Source organism: Cyanistes caeruleus, chromosome 15 (assembly GCF_971803275.1).
Source record: "Cyanistes caeruleus chromosome 15, bCyaCae1.hap1.1, whole genome shotgun sequence".
In the NCBI taxonomy this organism is placed as follows: domain Eukaryota; kingdom Metazoa; phylum Chordata; class Aves; order Passeriformes; family Paridae; genus Cyanistes; species Cyanistes caeruleus.
In genome coordinates, this window is record NC_141715.1 from 7,775,718 (window position 1) to 7,801,488 (window position 25,771).

Here is a 25,771-nt window from a genome sequence, read left to right on the forward strand (position 1 = left end):
GCTTGTTGCTGGCAAACCTTTTCAAGCCTGAGGACAAGTCAGAGGCCTGATGAGATATTTGGACTTTTTTTGTTATTATTATTATTTTTAACTCAGTGGAGGGGAGTGACAGGAGGCAATTGGTGTGCCTAGTGTCTCTGCCCCTTGTGGCACTCTGCCAGCTGCATGGCTCAGGACAGCTACCAGCGGACTTCGTGATTTAGAGTAAGCCATCCAAAAATTTAAAGGGTAAATCCAATGGCACACAGTGTTCTCAAAGGCTGTAGCTTAAAACATTTCTGAAAAGAGTATCTCTTAGTCTTGGACTACAAGAGCTGTCTTGGAATATGGAGGGCTCATAAAAATCAGGAAAACCCCTGGATTTCCAGGACCATGGAAATGTGTTCCTGATAAAAATCTGGCCTTGTGCTGCCTGGTATCTGTGTGGAAGCTCCTTTGTATTTCATAGATTCCTAATGATAACATCCTTCATGGTGTCTTTGCTGTTGTTTAAAACATGACAATTAGAACCATTGAAGACAGAATTCAATGTCTCATTTCCAAATTCACTGTCAGTGGGCTGGGACAATTGTGAGGGTATCCATCTTATGCAGAAGTGATTCCCAGTGTCCCTTTTCCACTTTCTGCAGGAGAATGAAAAGTGTTATTAAATAGCCAAAGTATTTTAATAAAAAGAATAAATATCACTGTGATGTGATGGCTGGGTGCAGCTCACAAGGAGGGCATGGACTCACCTTTTTCTTTATGCCTGGCTGTGCTACAAAGCTGGGTTAGCCCAAGATATTTTCAGACCCTTTTTCAGGTGTTCTTGGCCTTTGGAGAGCTTGGTGTCCTGAGCAGTACAGAGACATGGGGAAGATGTCTGCTATTCCCATGTCATGGGAGGACAAAATGTGGTCAGAAAAAGCTTCCCTTGTGCACTTAGAGTGATTGGAAAAATACTTCAAGTGACAGGAGTCGTAAAATGATCCATTCTTGCCCTTTCCTAAAAGGAGTGGAAAAAAGATGAGAGCAGATGCTGAGCAGTGAGCAAGAAGGATTAAGGTGTGTGGGGGTGTTTGGTGTTTATTGTCTTTCCTTCAGCAGCTGCTGGTTCTTCAGGCTGTTTTATATCCATGTGTGAGACTTGGTTTACTAGTGCTTTTAATTAGGAGATACTTCTAAGCTGAGTTGCCTCTTTTAGTTTACAGGGGATTTCAGAAGTGCATCCAGTTATGTAAACTGAAAATATCCTTGCTCTCATGAAACATTGTGGCTTTTCTGGAAGTTTGCAGTTCTCACTGATCAATTTTGTATGGGACTATGCAGTAGTAGGAGCCTTTACTTAGAGCTTGCTCAGTCTGGGGACAAACCAGATGCCTGAGCAAATGCTGCTCCCCAGCTTTGGGCAGGCACAGCCCTGACTGTTTCCAGGCATGTGGATTGTGAGGTCTCTGCTCTCATCTTGGTTGCAGCTAAAAAATGCCTTATTTTAAAGCACACCTTGCTTCTTAGAGCCTTGTGTGTTCCAGATCTTTGTGGGGAGGAAAGACAAGGAGGAGTGTCCTGCTGAGATCTGGTGTGTGAGAAGCCTTCCAAGGAGACCATCCCGGAGGCTTCTGCCAGATTCAAGTTCTATGTTTATTTTTCTGTAGATGTGTTTACACATGCAAATGCTTGTGTACAGATGTATGGGGTCATGCATGAAGCCACCTCAGCCCTGAGTGCAAGGGAGAGACTCCAGTACTCCAGTCTGGGTTCACGCTGCAGCAAATTAATGAACATAAACTGCCACCAAAAGGTCCCTCTGTCCATGGTGGTGTGCTTGGTGTTGGGATTCTCTGGATTGATCTCTGCCCAGGTCCCATGACAGGGAAAAAGGGCTTTTGTTGGAGAAATCCTGCTCCTAGATCTACTTAGACACATCATGAAACCTCTGTGTAACACGTTTCCCCAGGCAACATCAACAACATCTACTCACATTGCAAATGGAGTTTTTGACCCTGTGCTAGCTCTTGTCCCTCTACCATCTCTTCCCTTTTGTTGGCATGAACTCTTAGGGATTCAGCCCCACTTTATTCTCTCAATTTGTCCACAGGAATCTCTCCTGTGGCTCTATTCTGGCTCACCCTGCAGCCTCATCGGCAATGGGCCAGCACGGGGTTGGATGGGGCTGGAGCTGGGAGCGAGCAGCAGAGCCTCTTCCAAGGACAGTGCTGGTTTAAACACCTCTCACCATGGTGGCAGTAGGTTAAATAATGTGTTGAAACATCCATGGGGGAAGAAGCTGAAAGTAATGCATGTCCAAGGACTTGTGCCTGGCATTAAACATCATTCCTGAGGAGCTGTACGCAGTTTTTTTGTTCACATTTTGTTGCTGCAGAAATTGTAAATATTTATAACCTACAACTTGGGAAATCATGTTTTCTAGCACAATGTGCAACTTAAAACTGCATTAAACTGATTGGGATGGGTTTAATCCAAAGCAGTATTACTGGGGTTTTTTCCTCTTCAAGTTTGTGTACATTAGTGCAAAATTCTGGGAAAAGCCTCTCTATACAACGGGGGCGAGAGGCTGCTAGAACTTTACTGGCAGCTCACATCTGGTTTTGACCTGGTCCCCTGCCTGTCAAATTGGTGGAAGATCTTCCAATTACTTGTAAATCTTATCTCCTTAAGTTGCTTTTCCTCTGGTCTTTAAATTTTTGGTTCTCTGCCAAACCCAGCTAGGGCAAGCACAGGACACATCCCACTTCTCCTTTGCCACTGAAGGATGATGTGTGGGTTGAGGTTACAGAAGCTGCAGAGTCAAAGACCTCAGCCCTTTCTGGGGGACCATGTGCTGGGTGCCCCCTTTTCCCCCCCTTCTATTTCGTATAAGGGAAGTGCCTTCTCCTGTCCTTATTGATTTGTGTGTGAAGCAAGAGGGTCATTTCATTGTTGGATGCTGCGAGAGTCAGGGTGGAACAGGGGAGCAGCAGGGATGAAATGGGTGTTCCCCAAGTTCTGACAAATCTGAGCTCTTGGCTGAGCTCTGGACCATGGCTTGGTGGACCTTGTGCCCTCACACTGGTGCTGGTGTAGGGGAGTGGGGGTCCTGCTGCATCCCATGGAGAGCAGCAGCACCGCTGGGCACTGGTGTGCCCAGGTGTGTGTTGGTGTCTCCCCATCCAGCCCCTCCTTGGCAGTGGTTTTCCAACATGAAATGCAGAGTGGGCAGGCAGGACTTTGGTGTGGATAACACTAGAGCCAAACACAGATTGGGTTGTATCTTGTGGTGCTGCTGTGCTGCCATCCCACGTCTCTGACTGGAGGGGAGCTTGTCCTCCCTTGCAGCTCTGTACTAGATGATCTGAGCCTTGAGGCTTTTCTGTTTAGTTCTGTTTTTTTCCTTCCACACTTCTACAAGCACCAGTCTTTCTTATTCATATTCAGATGAAATCAAACCAGAAAATTCCCATATGCTAAATACACTTTCAGCCACCTCTGGCTTTGCTAAGGAAGCCTGTGCTTGGGCAAAGTTTTGCAGAGGCCAGCAACAGCTTTGTTTTATGAAATCTGCATTTAGGGGCTACATGTGCCATTTGGTCACCAGCTGACTTAGCTTGAAAACCAAAAACCAAAACCTCCTTTGACTTCATAAGCTTTCAACTCATGTGTGGCACCTACAGAGACTGACTTAGCAAAGAGAAGTTTTACAGTAATAATAACTTCATTGTAAGAATATGGGTATGAATCACATAGGATTAAACACATGGGGAGAATGTCAGCTTTTCAACTACATGGAATATTTGGAAGCTGATGGATGATTTTTCATAACGTACTCATATTCTTCTGTAGGTAAAAGAAGTGGAAAGCCATTGCCCCATTGATTAAAATGGCAGGCATCTACTGTATGGAACTTGAAACTAATTCATTTTTGTTAAATTGCCTTTCCTTTAACATGTCATGAGAAAAACATGGTTCTTCTGAAGACATCCAAAATCATACTTGAGGTATGAGAAAAGATTAAGTTTATATCTGCAGGAGAGGAATCACCTGGGCTCACACTTTGTTTTGCCATTTCTTACTTATATCAAATCAAACTTGCGATTGTCCCGAATACTTGCAAAGCAAGTTATGATAATGCTGTCCTGGGGATAAGAGGGAATCCACGATTCCCAGTCCCAGGATGGAAGAGGCTGTGCCCTTTGAGTGAGTGGTGATTGCTTGTATCAGGAGGTTATGCAGAAGTGAGGCAGCATCTGCCTGCCCTGTACAGTAGTTGTGGCTGGGGGAGGCGTGAGAGCGCGGGGCTCTGGTTTCTTTTTGCTGAACACTGATACCTGTTGTTCATGGGAATGAATTCCTACCTTCTAGTTGATATTTTTTAATGCCTATTTCTTATGTATTTTTGTCAACTGGGAGACATCAAAGCTGTTCTACCCAGGAAAAACAAGAGAGATAGGGAATAGCAATTGTTTCAAATTAGGTCTTAATGAGGTGCAGATGTTGAGCTGTGCTTGCTAGAATTTCTTTGAAACTACAGATGGTCTGGTAGTTCAGGGGTAAGAGAGGGGCTGGGAGGCTTTTTGGTTTCATTTTCCCTCCTGTGCCATTTGCATGACATGTTAGATTAGGGCTGAATGTAAATGAAGAGCTAATACCCTGCTAGGGTCTCTGGCCTTGCAAAAGCAGTGTGTGTCTAATTTTGTTAGAGAAGCAGATTTTTTTAAGCAGCCTGGGCTTATATATAATACATCTTTCTGCTTTCCCTTGGTATTTTGTATTGCTGAGGGTTGTAGGTGAACAGTGGAGAGCAGAGGGGCTCTGAAATACGCAGAGGTATCCCACCTGTCTAGAAGTACTTTGGACCTTTTCTGCTCTAAAATGTGCTATTGTATTTTAACAGAACCAGCGTAAAGGATGTTTAAAATGCATATGGCTCTTTCTGCTCTGTTAAACTTGGTAAAAATGTAAAATCTGCCTCCCCTACTAGTTCTTGCATTTTACTGCTCTCTGGGGTGAATCTCAATAAATAACTGGGAACCAGATCAAAGGCCCATCTTTAAGACTGTTTATAAACGCTTGTGTTCTCTAGAGGAGATGATTGTGCATGTTGGAGGACAGGGTTTGGTCTGAACAATGTGCTACGTGTAAGGCCTGCTTTAAAATACATTATGTTTTGGTGACTTTTTTTCTCATCCCAAAGGTGCTGAACCTCAGAGCTTGGCTGAACTCAATGGGCTTTTCAGGCTTTTAGCACATTTGGAAGCCACACTTATCCATGATTATTGAGCTATGTAGGAAGCCATGAGGAGTGTTTTGAAGCTGCTTCAACCCTTGATGAATAGAGGGATGAGGTTGCTGGTGTCTGTCTCCTGCCCTGCTGTGTGCTCCCAGCAGATTTGTCTCCTCTGGTTACACTGCTGAGCCCCAAAGCTCCCACTGCCTGCTGTGAAAGAGGGATTTCACCCCAAAGGAGTGTTTGGTGTTTGTGCTGCAACACCTTGTGCGGCCTGCATCTCCACAGTGAATTTCTCTGCTGTTGTTTGCATGTTTGGCATTAGTCCTCCTGCTAATTAATGTGAAACAAAGCCCTTGCAGTCCCTTTGATGTGGCCTTCTGCCTTTCTTCCTCCTCCATGTAATGCTAAGCCTTTTAAATCTAGATGGATAAATGCACTATCTATGGCTGTAAAAGCACTAACATAATTAAACCTTCAGTAACAGGGGCTACACTTTGTTAGCTCAAATTCAGAGCTGGGAAATAACAAGTAAACTTCAGCATCTCTGAGCCTTCTCCCTGTTCAGGAGGGGTCAGGGAAGGCATGATGTGGCTCATCTGCTGCCCAGAGCCTCCCTACAATGCAGAATTACATTTCTGGTAGTGGGTTAAAGCTGTTGGACCTGGGCTGGCAATGGGTGCAATTGCATGAACAAAATGGTTGGAGGAAAGAAATGAGATTTTTGTGTTGGTGTCGATATTGAGGCGCCTAATGTCATCCTACATCGGACAATCAGATTCAGCTAACACATTGGAAGATCTCTAACCAGATAAGGGAGGAGGTTCTGCATCATCATGCAGGCTTTACTGAGTTTGGCTGGCTCCAAGAGGAGCTTTTTGATGCAGTTCATTGAACCACAGAATAGTTTGGGTTGGGAGGAACCTCAAAGATCATCTTGTTCCACCCCCTCCATGGGCAGGGACACCTTCCACTTATCTCAGGTTGCTCCAAGCCCCACCCAACCTTTTCTTGAACACTTCCAGGGATGGGGCAGCCACAGCTTCTCTGTGGCTACAGCAACCTGTGCCAGGGCCTCACCACCCTCAGAGCAAAGAATTTCTTTCTCTTGTCCAATCTGCCCCTGCCCTGCGTCAGTGGGAAGCCATTCTCCCTTGCTCTGTCACTCCATGCTCTTGTCAGAAGTCTCTCTCCAGCTCTCTTGTTGCACCATTATGTTGGTGCAAAGATGACTTTAGGGAAATACAAGTCCAGGCAGTCATGTATACTCTTAATATTTTTTAATTTGTCTTTAGCTGGTGTTAGTAACTTTTCACTAGATAAAGCTCCTGTGAGCTGCAGGCTTGCAGAGCTCCTCTTTTAAGGTAAGGCAGTAGGGAATATCTGATCTCTGAAAGGGATGTTATCTTCAAAGGAAGGTCGGTGTGTCCTTGAGATGTTGGGTGGGAGTGTGCATTGCCCCAAATTGTGTAGAGGAAGGTGTAAGTGAGCACCAGTGGGTGCTCGGGGTGGAGCTGCGGGGCCACCCAAGACACTGGGCACATGATGCAGATATCTGGTGGCTGCTTTAGTCAAGGTTTGTCTGGATTTCTGGAAAAACAGAGCTCCAGCTGCACTGTAGTTTGGAGTAGCCATCTGTTGACCAGCTAGCCAGTAGTTATTAAGAATTTCATATTTATCACCTCTTTTCCAGTGTGAGATTTTTATGTAGGCTTTTGTGATTGCGAAGGAGCAGCGTGGTTGTAATCTCAGCCCTGGATAACAGATGCCAAACACTCCCAGATTACAGATTAGATTTATTTTTTTAAGGCCAGAAAGAATTATTAGGGTTGTTAAATCTGTGTTTGATACCTCCCAGTGCAGGATTTCTTCCTGAAACCAGATTAAAACCTCTCATTTTCGAGAGGTATCTAATCTCCTCTGTAAGGCTCCAAGCACTGGCAAGTCATCCATCACAGACCAAAATTGTCAAGCAATGATGGGCCAGCAGCAGGGACTGCTTCAGATTTGGGTTTGGAGCAGCACCCAGGCTTCACATTCTTGCTCAGAGCTTATCTGGCAAACCCAGACCTCTGGAGCCTGTGGATTCAGTGTGCGAGCTGGAGTGAACAGCCTTCTTCCTTGCATGGCTGCACAGAAGCTGCTTTGTCATTTTCACTGTGTATTTGAGTAGAGAATAGAGCAATATACCTGGATTTTGGGAAGGATTGAGTGCAGGTGCTGATGTTTTACACTACATGTTAGAGCTCTGTTTAATCCATTGCTGCACATCCCAAATAATGGTGAAAGCATGACCATGAACAAAATGTATCTGGAAGCATCTTTGTCCTTTCTTTTGGATTTAATCTATGCCAGAGGTGTGTAGGTTTAAATTTTCCCACTTCTTCCATTAATCCATTTCTTACTCTTGAGGAGCTGTGATAAAGAAGCAGCTTGTACTGAACTGAGTGAGTGTACAAGTGTCCCAGCTCATGTCAGCAGCTGCTTTTGAATTTTCTGAGTGAGAAGTGAGAAGCTGCAGTGACAGAACAACCTGTCACCACCAGAGAATGTCATAGTGCCTACGGGAGAGTGGTTTGGTAAGGAAGGGAAAGAGATCTAAAATGAGAAGAGGGAGCATAAATTCAACAAGCTTGACTTAATGTTTTCACTGAAAGTTCAATTTACCTATGGAGAAATCAAGCAGTTCAAAGGGGAAGGGCTGCATTGTTCATTGACAGATAAACTGCATCTGTGCTGTCTTCTATTTTTTAAATAATTAGGTATTTTATAGGGATTTGAAATATACCTGATTGCAAATGGTAAACTTCAGCTTTAAGTGGGATATGAGTGGCTGTCATTTGAGAACAAGGAGGGCTTAGATGGTCCTGAGCTGGATTTGAAAGGTGGGACTATTGACAGGTTATATAGACAGTGCAGTGATGGAAGTTGCAGTGTCTACTGACAAGGCTGGGCAAGATTAGAAAAATCAGGTGCTGGTGAAATACAATGATTATGTAGACATTAACTGTTAATGAGGTGTTTTCTAATTGGTGAAAAGCTGCAGAAAGAGGTTTAGTGGTACAGGAATCCTTCTCTGCTCTTTGCACAAAGAACTTTCCTTCACAGGAATTTCTGTCATTAGGAGTTGACTTTGGGTTGAGTTTCCCTTTTGTATAAAGTTCTCTGAACCTTTTGTAAGTGACTACTAATGATTTCTTTTTCTTTTTTTATTTTTTTTTGGCTTTGCTATTGTTTCAAATAAGCCTTTGCTGCAGTAGCCTTTAGAGCCTTTTCTTGGTCTTGCTGGCTAACAGCAGACCTGTGTCTCATTCTCTTGTTTAGGTTTCTGCTTACTTTGTTCCAGGCATTGGCATGCTGGCATGGAAAATGGCCAAATTTTCAAAAATGTTAAAATCCCGACTATCTAGTGTTGTGACAAGAGAAACATTCAAGTCATGAGTGGCTGCTTCATTCCCTTGCCATCCTGGGAAAAAAGAGAGTCTTGGCTCCAGAAAGGATGTCCTGAGATGCAGGTCAGTGCTGGGCTTTGGAGAGGCCAGCTCAGATGGTGCAGTGGTGGCGTGAGCCTGGGCAGTTCATTGTGAAAGAGCCTTGTGCTGGTGGCTGCTGGGGCCCTGTCTGAGCCTCACAGATTGCAGGACTCGGCTGGGGACCGACTCCTTGTCGTGTTTGCTTTCAAATGCTGTTGGGAAGGGTTGTGCTGGCTGCCCACAGACATTCCTGGAGCAGGAGTGCCAGCTGGACACACAGCTGTTTTCTCTCCATCACTGCTCAGCTCTGAGAAGGAACCTTGGGAGAATGAAGATGGTGTTTGGTTCAGTCCTGGTGATCTGAGCTTGTGCATAGCCTAGGCTTGGAGTTAGACAGGGAAGATGTGCTGTTCTCAAAACACAGCAAGTAAGGACTCTGCAGAGGGGTTTCTTAAAAAGTCAGTGTGGATGGCACAGATTTCTCTGGTCACGTCACTGCTGGAGTGGCAGCAAACTCAGTAAAACTTGGAGAAGCCACACACAAGGTAAAGATCTCGCTCAGCGTTATCAGCTCTGGTGAATTGACAGACTTGTCCTGGCTGACTCTGATCTCTTAAGGGGCTAATCTCAAAATCAATTGCAGAGTGAAAACAAGCAGTTAACTTGGAAAGGACAAGACAAGAGTCTCATCGAAGTCCCACAGGGTGTCAGAACTGGAAGTGCCTCGTTTCATGTCAGCAGCACCAGCCAGGCACTGTTTCTTGGCCTGTTGCTGGTTATTAAGCTGACTACAACCTATGTGGTAGCTGCTTGGCAGCCTGGGGCTTGCATGACACCCCAGAATTCTTTCTAGCAATTCAGATAATTAACATTTCATTGCAAAATAGACAAACAAACAAAACTCTAAACCATAATGGCAGGAGTTTTAAGGATTTTCTCTTTTTTATGTTTTTTTGTAAGGCTTACATGCTAGAAACTTAATCAGCTTGGAGCTTTACCCTTGTTTTGCATACAGAATATAATCTGTTGGCATTTTCTTCTGAAGCTCTGCAACCCCAATCCATGGTGAGGATGAGTTGTAAGCTTTAAATTAAATAAATGTCTTGTCTGGGATGACCCAATGACCAGGAAGTTTATATAGTGTTTAATGCTTCAGTGTCTGCAGTGGGTTGGGAGTTGTCAGGGAGAGGTTCTGTGTCCCCAAGGATGGCACTGTCCATGCATGTGGCACCGTGCAATTGTTCCCTGTGACTCTACTGTCCTGCTCTCTGTTCCCACAGTGCTGGAGGAAGCCACCCCTGTGCTCCCCAGCCCTCTCTGCCTCCAGGGTGCAGCCCTGTGGTCACCAGCCCTTTTCTCCCTTGGGCTCAGCCCTGCTTTGAAGGCTCACCAGCATGGGATAAGTCAGCATTGCGTGTGGGGAATTTGGGCAGGTCGGGTGCTGCAGGGCAGAGAAACAGCAACAAGCAATTCTTGTCCTAGTTTTTATCTCTGTGCCAAGGATGGGAAAATTAGGTTTCCTTTTGCCTTCAAGTAAAGATTCCTGTCTCTTCTTCAGCTAGGGTGAGTTTGGTGGTTGTGTGGCATTTTCTGTCCTTGCCTGTGTTTTGGGTTAAAGGACAAAAACTGTTATTATTTTGATGTGACCTAGAGGAAAATGGTCTGATCAGTGCTGGGTATGTGAGTGTTCTGCTGCAAAGGAAGATCTTTATAGCCTTTTGTGTTGACTGCCCACCTTCATCTGGGGGAGGCTGGTGGTTTAGGACACTTATGGATGTTCAGGCTCCATCTCTCAAAGGGAATTGTTAACCTTGATGCTGCAGCAGCTCTGTTCCATAATTCAGTAACAGCTCTGTATGAAGTGATGTTCTGATCAAGTCTTGCATTTCATGGTGCTGCATTGCTAAGGAAATGTGATTTATATGCTTTTTTCCTGGAGAAAATGTTTAAAGGAATAGAAAAGAAAAAAAAATCTAATTTTTCTACTGAATAGAAGGTAAGGAAATGATGGAATGAGTGGTATGTTCCTAGTGCCTCCTATTCAACACAGCTGTCTTTTCTGCTATCCTGTGACACTTTCCCTCCTTTCCCCTGGTAATCCCATATACTCCCAAACCATACCTCTTTGCACCAGTGCCTGGAGAGTGACAGTCATGGCTGTGACTGATTTCCCAAGCTCAGTCACTTCTCATGACAGTAACTGGTGGATGATCTCTCCCTGTCCTTATCTCGACCCAGAGCATTTAGCTGTATCTTGTCCACCTGAGGAGGGGAGTAATGGAGCAGCTTTGGTTGGCACCCAGAGACCAGCCAGGGTCAACCCACCACACAGAGACACGATGCACAAGGGTTGCAGGACAGAATTCATATTTATGTATTAAATGAGGATTTATATACTTGTATTTGAATTTTAACTCGTCAAAGAAGGACTCTGATTTTCAGCCATGGAATTGGGGTAATCACAGAATCTTAAATTCCTGGGCTTTCGCCATAGTTCAAGTGTATCTTTGAAGTGTTTTCAAGTTGTTCAGCCCCTGTTGCATTCAGGTCCTCCTTTTCCCAGCCTTGGCCATGAGAATGAGAATCTTCTCTGGTGGAAAGTAGGATTTTTATGCAATGCCCTACTTCCAGGAACTGCTGTCTGCAGGGAAAATGCCTGTTCTAGAATAAGATTTTGAAAAGCAACTGCGATTGCTAACGTTGATAAAACTAAAGCACTGCTAGTGTTTGGCTGGGACTGCACAGCTTCTTGTTAGCGGTGACGCCTCTGAGTTGGTCCCCTGGTGCTGCCAGTGCTGAGCAGACAGGACGTCAGTGGTGGTGGTGTGGCATCAGATGGGACAAGCACAAGGGATGACTTTCCCCATGCTTTGTGCTCATGGAAAAAAACCATAAAAGCCCTTTACAGCTTGCTTTGACAGTGTTTAAAGAGCTGGGGCTGGGGTGCTTTGTAGCACCGCAAATACCAGAGATAATGGGGATGTGTGCTTGCCTTTCTGAACTGTAACGTGCTTGTGCCTTTCCAGGACAGCAGGAATCCCTGTAAAGTTGCCTTGTGTGCTTATAGGGCTTTCACTTGCAGTGGTACATGTCAGCTGGAAGGGAGGATCTTTGCGTGGTCTCCTAATGAACAGGAGAGAGGAAAAAATGTGCACAGCCATCCCATTTTGATGGGGACAGGGAGTGGGACAAGGGTTTCACACATTGCTACATGCCCTTTGTTAGTGCGTGGCTGATGCTGCCTCTGGGAGTTCTGTTGTTTCCCTGTTCAGTTTTGCACAAGAGTTGACAGACACCAGCTCAAAGACCCTCAGCACTTTTTTTTATTTTTATTTTTTTTCCCTCTGTGAAGCTGCTTCCCAGGGAGCCTGAGCCATGTGCTGGGGGTTCCCAGGGAGCATGGAGAGGGAGGCCCAGTTTTGGGAATCTTATTGTATTTATTTTTCCCCTGTCCTGCTGCTTTCTCAAGCCAGCTATCTCTGAAGTCAGGGCAGGAAATGAAAGGGCTGAGAGGTCAGGGGTGCCTGGGGAGTGCTAAGGACCTGCCTGCCGAAAGCCTGCAGTGACTCTCCAGGCTTGGACACAAAAGCAGGAGGCTGCATATACTTAGAAGCATTTCTAGCTTGATTCATTAATAGCCAAGCCAAAAAAAAATTAATGTGCAGCCCTTCCAAAAGAGGGATATAACCTTGTGTTGAGCTGGGTGCTGTATTTGGAGTGCAGAGCTGTGTTTTGGGTAGGAACAGTGTGACTACTGCAGGAAATTCCATGCGATGCTCTTATAGGTCTATAGGGATTAGCTTTGGAGCTGTGTCCTTGTTGCTGTCTTTAATTTGCCCATCAGTTGTCATCAAAAACTGCAAGATGCTGTGGAGAATCTCAAACTACAAGTGTCCTCTTTTAGTTTCCTGGTGACATTCAGTGCATGAGAGGATATTTTTAAGCATTCTCTATATAAATACTCAGGAGTTGGGCAAGAGAGCTGGCAGCATCAGTAAAGAGGGCTTCTGAAAGGATTTCTGGTTCTTCAGGGCATGGCTGGAAATGGAGGAGGCCTTACTCAATTTGAGCCTTGCTTTAAGCTAAGATTTATTCAGACACTGTGATGTGCCAGTGTGTGATATCCTGTCCAAGCTAAAACCGGTTAAATGAGGTGGTGAACAAGGCAAAGGATGCTCAGTGCCAAGGACCAGGGTGCATGGCTGTGAAGGGGGGATTTGAACACAGGAAAGGCTGTTTTTCTATAGCACCCTGCTCCTGGCTGGGCCCATCCAAGAACCTTTCTGCATCCTCCTGTGCTGCACACAGAATCTGCAGCCACGATTTGCAGGTGTTTGTCCTCTGCATGCATGCCCAGCCCCTTCTGAGCTGGCAAGAGAGCCCTCCCAGGTTAAACACCTCTGCCTTTTTAGAAGATGGGCTGTTATTTGCCTGTTTGACATCTGCACACGTTTAGTTTAGGGGAGGACTGAGAAGTGATGAGCTCCTGGCATGGCCTGGTGGCCTTGCTGATGTACTGCAGCTGTTTTGCCCCAGGAGGGAACTGAGGCTGCCCAGTCATCCCCTCCTCACAGGGATGCAAGTTTAACAAAATCCTCTGAAGAATGGTCCTCAAGGTTTTTGGGGTTTTTTTAGCATAAATATTTTCAAATAGTAATTGCTTATTTTGCACCGCTGCTCCCAAGCTGTGGTGGGTGCACCTGCCCTGTGGGTGCTGACACATTGAAACTTGGAGAGTTTTACCTTACAAGGATGTTTTCCCTAGTGCTAATGAAGCATTTTTGGTGTATACTTAGCGATCTTGTGAGAGCTCCAGTTTTTTTCTACCAGGGAAAAAAATTGGAAATTAATATTTCCATTTTTTACATTGCCTTGTCATGGTTTGAAATAATAGGGGAAATGGGCTTTCCAATTAGAATTTTAGTTGGTTCTCCTTTATGAGTAATAAATTACATATCTGCTGTGCAGGTTTCTCTCTTGAATTGAATTATTTAACTTAGTTCCACATATTTTTTTGCCTGAAATATCTCAGGCTTCTTTATTTCACAAGAAGTTTTTTCCTTTCCTTTTCCTTCTGTTATGATTTTTGTGTTGTATGACTTAAAAAAAAAGAAAGCTGCATGTAGTGTGCTTTTTTGGGCACTGCAAATGAGTAGACATTTGTAAACCATTAGCTTAAGAATTAGTAAGAACAGATAAAAACATTTTTGGCGATTTTGTCAAAATAGAAATTTACTTTATCTTAGTAAAAGACTTTCCAAGTCATAAGAAGATCAGCTGCCAAACTGCCATTGACTTTTTGGAGGAGTAAGATCCATTTCGGCCTAACACAGCATCCTCTTAAATGGGATGCACCTTCTTGACCTTCTGTGTTTATGTAGATACAATTATAATTGTATGGGATTTTTATTATTTAATTATGATGTTCCAAAGCAGGGATTAGTAATCACTGATATTACTCCAATATCCCTGAAGGTGAGCTCTCCTGTGGCCTTGTACTGAATGCCTTTTGAAGAAGATTGTGTGTAAAGCACTCTGCAGTCTTAGAAGTTTGTTTTTTTATTATTCTGTTGGTTTCTTAACACAAAATCCCACACGAGGTTACAACTGATTGTCAGCATTTGTAAAAGCTTATTTCTACTTGTATTTAGAAAGAAATTTAAGTTTTCAGATGTGGAGTTCCAAAGTCATCTCATAGAGCAAACATACATTTAGCATTACCTCAGTTTGTGTTGCAACTCCATAGGAAAACAAATGATCTTCATCAAAAATAACACAGAGCTGGTGCCAGTGCTTCTATTGCTCAATTCTCACATTTATTTCAAACAAGCACCTTCATGCTTGGGAGCAGCTGCTTGTAGACATCTGCAAAACCATCTCATCATTCCCATCCTGAGTCCCGCTCATAAATCTCTCAAGGTTTTAAAAAATAAAGGAAAAGGCCTGGCTGGTAGGAAGGACACTTTTACTGCATTGATCATTAGGAGGTTTTGTGCTTCTCTCTTGGTTGAGCTGTTGCTTTGTGAATTGAGAGCTTTTTGGGTAAGGGGTTGCCTTTGCCTGAAATATCTCAGTGTTTGTGCAGTACTTGCCATAGTTTTTGTATGTGTCAGGGGCAGGGTAACACTGGAGTACTGAAAAATACAAATGCTTGTAATAAGGATAGAATTTGCCTGTCAGGGCTATAAGCTCCCAGCTTTCCAAAGAGAGAAATGGATTTTCTTTATAGACGGTACAGGTGTGCTCTGTTCCCAAAGCTGTCAAATTTCTTTTCTTCTTTGAAAACATTGTTTTGCTCTGGAAAAACCAGCAAAGGAGACCAGCACTTCTCTCCTCCTTACTTGTTGCTGGGTTTTGAGGATGCCTAACACAGAGCCAGGGGTTGAGCTGGAGAGAAAGCCATTGGCACAGCTGCTGTGGATGTTGTTGCTGCTCTGTGGTGGCACAGCAGATCTTGCAGACCCCCCTGCTGCTGCCACTCTCTGCTGAGGACACTCATAGCTGAGGAGTGAGCTGTCATTCCTCAAGGGTTGGAGAGGAAACAGTTTGTCTCCTATGAGTCCAGTGATACTTCCTTTTCATTAATGGATCTCCTGGTGCTGAACATCAGAATGAGTTTTTAAGAATGAAATGAGTGGTCACGACTGTTCCTTGCTTTAGAAGATATTTTAAGTGTTTGTAATATAATCCATGGTTCGTGGTCTTAGCAGTAGTTTTCCAGAGTAGCAAAGAGTCAATGGAGGGGTCAATTACTCATGCATGGAGAGAAGGACTTGGGAGAATAAACACAGGAGAAAAATATTGTGTGTTGCAATAAAAATAAGCTAAGTTCTTCTCATGGGCTCTTGAACTCTGTGCTGGGTTTGACAGGCAGCATGAGGTTTGCAGCTGTCATTCTCCTGCCTCTTCATGGGGACAGCCTCATAACCTGGGAGGTCTTTAAATACAAGCAGCAGATCAAAAGCAAGAGGAGGAATTCAGGCTCTGGGCTCAGCTCTGCCCATTAGGTTATGTTACTTGTTTAAACCCACTTTTTTTTTTTTTTTTTTTTTTTTTTAAGCATGTGAAGGAACTGTGTGCTGCTAGCACCACAACAGTTTCTGTGGTTTGCAGATGTAAATGCAGTGCTAACAACACTAACTAAAAGGCTCTGGCTGTGATTTATGGCTGGTACATATGGCAGTGAAACAATATCCCCCCATGAGCGCGCTGGTATGAGCGGGATGCGCGATGATTCTGCCCAAGGAACAGGTGGTCACGTATTATTTGGGGGCTCCAAATCTGTGCTGTATGTTTTGTGTAGGGTGAAGTTTAATGTTCAGCTGCTGGCTGCCTTTGATGGCCCTGCTGGTTTGCACGGGAGAAGTGGCTGGTGCTGTGAAGGCACAAGGATTCTGCTTCTGCAGCTGTACTGGCAGCTTTCCTCTCCATAGTCCAAACCAATTTTCTCGTGCAGCTTGTCAGTAGTAGCTGTTTTCCCCTGCAGACAAGACAGAGAGATCAATGACTACTCTAATAGTTATCCTTAGTTTATGTACAGCCTTCTTTTCTAAAAGGGTTAGTGGATTTTATTACCAATGTGCAGCAGAAACTTTTTGACTAGTACCATCAAACACCAAAATGTTTCTATTCTGCAGCGAACTTCAAAGGGGGAGAAGCAGAACAAAGCTAGGAAGAAGATAAAAACAAACTTTCCAACCATTCAGGATGCTGTAAAGTGTTTATTGATTCTGCTTGGGAAGATCTTCATAATTCTACCAGACCTGGACTCAAAGTCATAAAAATTTTAAAGGAATCTGTCCAATCATATGTTCTCTCTATCCTTGAATTTCATAAGCAGTGTAAACACGGAATTTTACCAGGCTCTAGTCCCAGGAGGAGGCTCTTACATACACAAATAAGAGCAAGAATATGAATGTTTTTCCCATTTTCATTCTTTTCCTCCTTTGCATGTTGTTTACCATTTAGATTTCATGGATTTGTATATTTTCCTGATTATTATCCAAAAGGAAACCACAGTAATTAGGGAGGTTTTGGTATATACAACATCCTATCATGTGTCCACAAAAGAGAAAATGATGACAACTTGACTTAGGGTCAAATAATTGTAAACCTCCATCTGACAGTCCTTCCCTTGGAGCTGTGCTCTTCATGGCAGCACTGTAGGAGCACCCTGGTAGTGGGGAAGCTCTCAGGCTTCTCTCGGTGATGAATATCACCAGGACATCAGGGTAGTGTTAATTATTTCAAGATTTGGGAGTCTGGAAAATTGTTTTGTAGGGGTTTAGGGGGCATGTTTAGTTTTAGGGTTTTTTTTAAAGAAGAAAGTAGAAACACTTTGAGATGTGTGTTTATTTACTCAGGACTCAGTTTCCTACTGAGAACATGATCCAACTGTGTGGTTTTAAGTCTCCTGCAAATATTCTCGTGCATAGAATATGCAGGTTTTGGAGCAGGAATGTTGTTGCTCTGAAGTGCACTTTCATGTCCATGTTGAGAAATGAGGTGGTCTGTGGGCTTGCATAAAAAGCAAACTGCTTTTAGATCTTGTCATGATAAACTGAAAAATGGAAGTTAGAAAACTCTCTATGGTATAAACCACTGTAATCCTGTGGTGTGAAGGGGAGAAGTGGCGTGGTATGAGTGAAAGATGAGCATGCTTTTCTTGGAAACAAGAAAGGAAAAGGGACTCAAACTTCTTGGAGAATGAATTGATTGGTTGTAATCTAGTTGTGGACTTAAAAAAAAGTGAGATGCTGAATTTTTGTGGTGTTTGTGCATCCAGGAATTAAGTTCTGTGTAGACAACTTTTAGCATCCCAGATAATCTCATGTGGTTTTTGCAAAGTATCTCTCTAAAATGCATGGGTCTGGTCAATCTTGGCCCTTTGTCTCCTAACCAGCCTTCCTCCAACTCCTTAAGATACAGCTGTCAAAGTAACTTAAAGGTGTGGTGGGATGTTTGACTAAGCAGTTTCTATAAAACCAGGACAAGCCCTCAGGACACATCTGTTCAGAGCTCTCCAGGGAGCTTTTGCTGAAGATAAAGCTGAACATGTGTTGTGAAGAGCTTGGGTGTGGTTGGGTTGGGGTTTTCCTCCACTACGTGGGGTTTTTGGGGGTTGTTTTCTAATGACAAGATACATGTGCTGTGTCCATGTTGTAATTACCCAACAGCTGCTGCGTGCCAGGCGATAGAATGACAGACAAAATGTGGTGCAGATAAATAAAATAGTCTTGTGTGTGGGAGATGGATGACTAATGACTGGGAATGACGAGAGACATCTCGGGCTCACCTACATCTTGAGGCAGTATGTGTGTCTCCTCCTTTCTCCAAAAGGAGACAGAGGACCTTTGAAGTGCAGAGGAGGGTGAAAAAGGAGGTGAAATTTAAGGGACAGCAAAGAACCACTGAGTAGACAGTTCTTGAATGTTTTCAAGTACTTGGCCAAGAGCAGGAAGAGTCCCCTGGTTATTTTGGTTGGTGCGATTTGGGTTTTTAGCCAGGAAAAGAGTGCAAATGCAGTTCCCCCCAGCACAGCTCCTAGAGTTGTTGCCTGCCCCCAGGGTAATCAAGCAGAAGAGTTGGTGCAAGTGCTCAAGATATGATCTTCTCAAGCTGCTAAAAGCATTCTCCCTGTTCCCCACTGTTGGACATGGGTTAATAATAAAGAGGAGAGTCATCCCACACATGTTCATGTTTCAACTTCTTGCTAATGCTGTCATGTGCGTCAGCAGAACTGCCAACAGCAGAGCCATGTAACACCCTCTTCCCCCAGCCCTGCACCCCCTGCAGCACAGAATCCTGCTCATAGCCATGGCATGTGATATTAACCACCATGGAGAAAGCTGGGTTTGTGGGTTTGGCAGCCCATCTGCTGTGATGGCATGTGAACATTTGCCCAGGCAAATCACTGCACAGCTGGGCAACAGCTTAAAGCAGCACCTTGCTCCCACCAGGTAGCCCATGCAGGCAGGCAGCTCTTAAATAGTAGCTGTCCTCTAGTAAAAGCCTCTTACCAGCAAATTTTATGATTGCTTTGGGTATTCACTGGATTTTATTTTCACTAAAATAATCCAGTAGTGATTTTCTGATTAGAATTAAGCTTGCTTTTTTTTTTCTTTTTTTCCTCTCTTCTCTACAAGTCTATAAGCTGAGTTTTATTTAAGTCTTTTTTTTGGGTGACTGGGCTGCCCAAACCAAGTAAATATTAAAGTCTTCCAATTGATTTCACTGGAACTCTGATGTGATCTAAAGTTTATGAGGACTTTTTTGGTTGGCCAATTTTTTTAAATCTTGGTTTTCTCCTATAGAATAAAAAGATACCATTTCAAATTCAGTCAGTTGCAGGTGTAATTTCCTGGTTTTAATTAAAAATCACATAGTAGCACAAATGGTTGTCTCTTATGTTGACCCAGGATCTGGTCTTGTCTGCTTGTGAAGGGAAAAATTTCCAAATGTTAGAACCACTGATGTGAGATACCTGGACACATGTAAGACAATTAAGGTTTCTGAGCTTCTAAAATCTTGTTTGTATCTTGGGATCAAAGAACCCCTTGTTTGTAAGTAGTCTATGTCAATGATTGGCTCTGAATAATTTGCAGTGCCTGTTTTACTGGTCCTGTTCAGTAACAACAAAATGCCTTTGGTCCTTTTATGTGCTACATTCATCATTCCAGTTAAAGCTGTCCAATTAAATGGGCCAGAGATGGGCAGACACAGCTGAATTCATCTCTCTTAAATGTCCCTCTTCCCTGGGTCTGAGTCCACAAGCTGGAGCTGGTTAGAAGTCCTTGGGGAGAAGCAGCTCTCCTGGGGACAGGGGACCTCTCCAGAGGTTGTCATCAGCCTTTTCTTTGGACTCTATAAATGTTTGTGATGAACAACTCTAATGGAAAACCCTCCTTCGAAGGCATGCCAAGGCAGGTGAGAGGAATCCTGCTCTCAAATCCTTATCAAACATGCTGGAATAATTTTGCTGTGCTTTGAGGCTTTCTCTCATAAAGCAGTGCCAAAAATAGTGAACTATCTTCAATTTACTCAAGAATTTAGTTTCTATAACTCCTTTCAGACAGAAACATGCGAACACATTTCATAATTTCCTCTACAATTGTGTGCATCCATCTATGCAAATAAACAGGCTGCTGGAATTATTTAATGTTGTAGTGCTTTGAAAATGTAATGTGCTGTGTAAATGCAAAGTATCAACGATAGAGTCCTACGATTAATAAGAGCCTTTTATTAAATAAATGTCAGTTCTTGCCAAAATTCCAGAGAGACTTGTGGTAGAGCATGTGTACTTAACAGGTCAGAATGTGAAAGTAATAACACACATTCTCAAATAGAAAACACATGTATTTGTTTTTAAACTTGGATATATTATTTTAAATTCTTAATACCCTCACCCTTCTTTGATTAAAGGGCCATAGACTAAGTGGGGTTTTGTAAGAGATTTTCTAACAGATGTTCACTGCTGAGAACATTTCAAACTGAAGACAGAACAGATGAAAATCTGTAGAGGAAAATACAATATAAAATTGATCTTTAAACTTAGAAGTCTGTGAAAAATAAGCACAGCTTTCCTTCTCTTAGCAGTTGGTGCTTTGCACTGACTGCAGTTTCTGCAGTTGCAGAAATCTACATACAGCAGTAGCAAGAGGAAAAAATGAGAGAGCTGGTCTGTATTAAATAATACTCTGGTCATACAAAGAAATTAGGCTGTTTGTGTTAATCCCCATGAATGCCACTTAAGTGAGCAGGTATATAAAATTATACTGAGGCTTAGGCCTGCCTCCTATCTCAGCTGCATCATCTTAAGTGGAAACATTGCTCAGATTGATGGCACTTTTGTTATCAAGTGCTCCTTTATTAGTGTTAGGCTCAATTCTTGTTTCTGTTCAATTTATTATCTCTTACTACAAACAGATTAGAAGCAATAGAAGCTTTATCTGACCTGAAAGCCTTGAGACTCAGCCATGAAAGATACTGTTTTGTTACACAGACCACTGGGAAAAAATTGAACTAATCAAGAAAAAAAATTGCATGGACATTTAGAAGTCTGGGCTTTTGAAGAGAGATTACCTTTGCTATTCAGTGGGATGTGTTGTGGTAAATTGCTCTGTAGTGCTTTGTGGGGAGGGAGGTGGGGATGTGAGCTGGCTTCAGCTCCAGGGCTTCAGTGTCCTGAGGTATTTGTTAAGATTCCAAGCATGATGTGAAGGTGCCAAACAGCCCCCCTTGCTGCCTGTTTCAAAGTGGGTGTTTTGACAATTGCAAAGGAATCTGAGATCAAAATCTGTTGAAGCACAGCTATAGATAATGTCAGTAAGCAAATAGAAAAATCACATAAAAAAATAAAAAGAAAAACCCCAAACAACAACAAAACTAAACAAAGATGAATCAAACCAATCTAAAAAGCCCTAAAACTAGAGAATCTGTGAACTTCAGTGTTCCAGGCTCCCTTCTCTCTCTTTATACTCAAAAAACCAAACTGAAATGAGGCAATGAGATGAGGAAGGTGGAAAGCCACTTGGAGGGAGAACTTCCTGTGTTTCACTGGCCCAGGACTACGGGATTCCAGCTCGCTCCTTGTCAGGGAGGCAGGGTAACCAAAAGGGATGGGGCTGGCACAGCTGGCTGCTCTATGTCCCCAGGGGCACTGCTGGGAGCACTGTGATTGCAATGTAGCCTGCAGCAGCATATTGATTTGGAAATCTACTGCAGATGAGTGTTTAGGGGACAAATGTACACCACTATTGATGGGATATGCCAGATAATTGGTTCTGCCCATCTTGAACTCTAGTTTTCTGCATCGCTATGTGAGAACATTGCCAAAGCAGCTAGCAGTGTGCACTGATCTTTAACCATGATAGAGCACAAGGACCTTGATGTTTTGTGACAACTCAAATTTTCTCTTTTTTCAAGTTCAGTTTGCATATTAAACTGCTTAGCAGCTGTTAAAAATGGTTAGGACAGGATATGGACATTCTCATTGTACAATGTATCTCTTAATTAGTTTCTACTTCTAGCTGCTTTTATTCTTCCTTTTGTTTATCATATGGCTTATGTTTATCTATGGATTTAAATACTGAACCAAGCAGGTTAGAAGAGTTTGATCTCTGCCAACCTCCTATACTTTTCCAGTTGTCTTTAGACTTAGATTTTACTTTAGAGCCTAGTGCAAATATAAAACTGGGTTCTCATTCTGGACGACTTTGATATCTTCTTTAAAGAAAAATTTGCTCTGCTTATCTTGATGCTGTGATTCAGCTATGTCTCTTGTCTCTTTATGTTCTTTTTCCTTTCTCTACTTTTGTTGCTCTTAAATATTGATAGGCAATATGGTTGGGGGAAGCTTTTTCTTGTGTTGAATTTTTGCATCAGCAGTGCTGGCACTCTGTGGTGCAGGTCTGGAACCAGCCCCTCTGCCCATTTTGATATGGGGAGAGTCTGGCTTTGGTTTCCATACAAAAATTTGTTAAAAGCAGGAGGATCGTCTTTCATCTCATTTACTGAGGGAAGCATGTTTCACCACAAACCAAGTCTGGAAATAGGAGAATGTAGTTTGTGAAGGAAAATTATCAGGTTTGGGATAGTAAGGGCTTTCTGCTTGGGAGGCAGTGGCCCCTCACTGCTGAAAATGGTGACATCTATCAATCCATCAAAGGGCAGAGCAGTAAGGTAAACAACAGCCCTAAACAGGGACATCTGGCTCTCATAAATTAATTGGCCATTTACACAGTGAGGGCTGTTTGCATGTAAAAGAAGGCCTTCCTGCTAACACTGTCATACGCTTTTCATTCTCCTGGTTCATCCATGAATTAGGATGGCTTGTTTTAGTCAGCTGGGTTTAATTTATTTTACTTTGTCACTCTTGAAATGAAGAGGAACTGGGCGGTCATGAATCATCTGACACTGACACTTTGTCTTTTGATCGTCTGGGATCTTGCTTATATTTTCCTCTTATAATAAGAAACCCAAGAAAAGGGAATGATGAGTCTGTCTGCACGAACGTGAGTTCAGACTCCTCTTCCCCTGAGAAATCTTTTTTTTCCCCTCCTCTGCCACTGCTGTTGAGTGTAATTGATAGTGTCATGGGCTGAGGAGATTTCCTCCTTGCTAAGAATGTTCAGAACAGTCCCCATATGTGAGAGCAGCCCAGGTTCCCTGGACTGCTGTTGGCCTCATGAGTTACTAACTGGGCATGACAAGCTCTGGGGCCTGCACTTACTCTGGAGCAATCAAGAAGTTGTATTCAACTGGACTCTTGAAAAAGCTGGATGGATGGAGGGGTGTGGAGATGCTGCTGTTGGGATGGACAGGGCTTTGGAATGCATCCAGTGGAAAGACTGAAGCAAACTCAATCCAGTGTAAGGAATGGATTTATGTTCCTGGGCCTGCAGCCAGGACATGCTGAATGCATCCCAGAAGTGTTGTACTACTTATTTAACATGCCTTTTCCATGGTTAAGAGAAGTTTGCCCTTCAGGGTTGCTCTCCTTGATTCATCCATTAAGTAATGTTGCAGTGGAGGGAAAAAAAAAAATCTCCTAACATGTTGTTTTAGCTTGAATGAAGTAACCCTTGCTGCCACATGTGGCACTGTGGATTGTCATCCAAATATTTGAGTCTGTTAAATAGCTGAGGCTTCTTCTCTTCTTCACCCTGAGGTGAAGAACACATGGTCTGGCTTTTCCAGTTGTTGAACTGAAATGTTGGGGTTTTTGGTCTGGGTTGGTTGGTTTGGTTTTTTTCAGGCATCTGTCAGCAGTGCTGTGGAGTGGGTGGCTGACCCTTTCTGAAGTTCTCAAGGAGGAGATAATTGATTTTTATCACTTTGGCATAATTGCTAGAATGTGTTATCTAGAGAAAAAAAAGAAACCAAAAAGATATTATAAAGAGGGGAAAAGGCCATTTAAAACTCTGTTTCCATGTTTAAAATACACCACGGAGGGGAAGAATTGCTGCTGGCATATGAAACAAGCTGGTCTAGAACTGAGAGGCCTGAGGGGATGTGTTTTGCTGCTGCATTTTCCTTTTGACACTATGCAAAGATGTATTTTTTTTTCTTCTGTTTGACAATCTCTGCCCCAAGGTACCAGGATTTTAAATGCTCAACTGAATGGTGGTTTGGCTGGATGGATGGACCCTTTGCAAACCTGTGAGTCTGGTAGATGTTGGTTTCAGGATCAGGACCATCTGGAGTGCAATGGAAAGAAATCTGCCATTGCATCCAACCAGTGTATCCAGCTTTTCTTGAACAAGCACTATGGGAATTTGTTTTTTGAGCCAGTCTGTAAGCCACTTGTGAGAATACTAAGTAAATATGTACAGTTGGATCAGGCAGGCTTTGTACTAAAGAGGGAATTTATTAGAAAGTATTCAGAGAATAATAAACATCACTGAGAACTCCTGGGTCCCTGCCCATGGATTTATGAGTTTATACTTTAGCTGGATAAATCTCTACGCCTTAGTTTTCTCATTAGGATGCAGTGTCATCCCCAGCCTTCTTTCCCTGCTTGTATCATGGAACTAAAAAATGACATAACCATTGTTCCTGTTAGCTTTCCACTAATTTTTCTATGTTTGCTTCATGTGCTTGTCTAACTCCTGCTGAAAGTGGTGTTGATTGGTTAAGTGGCTTTTACCATCAGGGTGAAGATTTAGGGAGATCCCTGCAAGGTTTGGGATCTGTGAGGAGTTGTTCCCCATGCAGTGAATATTTTGCCTTCTGTCTGGATTTGTTTCCCTGAGTTGTAGGTTCCTGTGGTCGCTTTTGGGCACCCACAGCTCTGAGGAGGCATATTTTCAATGCAGGCATGTAAAAAGGAATGAGTCCAAAAGCACTGGCACTGTTTGAATGCCATCAGAGAAACAAAAAGCATGTTCTTCAGCTTTGTGAATTACCCTGGTTTTAAATGCTAGTACTGGCACCTCGGTTTTAAAACTCACTGGTTTTTAATATGACTAATTGAAGTCTTAAGCACTGACCCTGGCTACCTCCCAGGAGCATCTCCTCTCCACTGAGGGCTCCCTGCAGGATGAAAATCCACCAACCCTTTTGTACCAAATGCAAGCCTCTTTTTGGGGGATGTTTTTTGAGGAAAGATGTTCTTTCTTCCTGGCAAATATAGCTGAGGAGATAGTCTGTGGCTTCCTGAGCAGTGACAGTTTGAAGGTATGGGGATATTCCAACCTTGGGAAAGTAAGAGCTGGCTTAGCACACTTTACTAGGTGAGCCTTGGAGGGAGCCAACAAAAAAAAAAGCAGGATGCAAGGCCTGGGTTTGTTTTGTTTTGTTGTTTTTAAGTAAAGATGAAGTGGAAATAGGAACTCTTCTCCCTACTTCCCAGTAAGCAGCAAAGTTTGTCACCAGACTTCACACTGTGCTTGAGATTTCTCCATCCAGTGGTGATGAAAAGTCAAGGGTGAGTTCTCTGCTCTTTTCATCTGGTTTAGATAAAGCTTTCCATGGTGAGAATCACCAGGATCCAACCCAGAAACACCTGGGTTGGATCCTGATGATGGAACTCCAGGCATGAGATCTCCAGGATCTGCTTCTTCCCTTCCTCCCTCTCCAGCTTCAGGAATAAACTGCCCTAAAAACTGCTGCCTTTCTGAGGTTATTTGCTTTGCTGAGGCCTCTTGTTGCAGGGCCACCATGTTGGTAAATGGAGCAGCGTGTGATTCAGGCACTGGTGTTGAGGGAGGCTTTCCTCTTGTTTTCTTCTCAAGGGGTCCAGGTTGAACCCACTTATCTCCTTTCCTGTGGATTATCAGGAGCTTGTTTTTGTGCTCCCAAGCCCTGTCTCTTGGGCTTCATCTGCTTTCCCTAAAATCCAGCAGGCTTTTGAAAGCTGTGAGGCATTGATGACAAAGCACAGGAGCTGTATTTGGGTTTTGATGGGAAAGATACAAGCATCAGGATATTTTTTATATGTGGGTTACTTCTGAAGCTCAGAGCAGTGAAGAGTTTTCATTTATGCTTTCAGAAGTTACTTCCAGGAGGAACAATGTGTGTCTTTGTGTGTCTATGTATCAATTCCCTTAGTGTGTTTCTACTCATATTTCATTAATAAAAGAAATATATTCTAATA

At 43.2% G+C, this 25,771-nt stretch overlaps 1 protein-coding gene across 1 annotated transcript in view; it reads left to right on the forward strand.

Annotated features, from left to right (window-relative positions):
* The first annotated feature begins 19,465 nt into the window (after positions 1–19,465).
* Positions 19,466–25,771, forward strand: part of COL23A1 (collagen type XXIII alpha 1 chain) — a 119,926-nt gene continuing 113,620 nt past the window's right edge. The window contains exon 1 of the mRNA XM_086851699.1: positions 19,466–19,602. Coding sequence (XP_086707825.1) covers positions 19,546–19,602 — 57 coding nt within the window. The 5' untranslated portion in view covers positions 19,466–19,545. The remainder of the gene's footprint in view (positions 19,603–25,771) is intronic.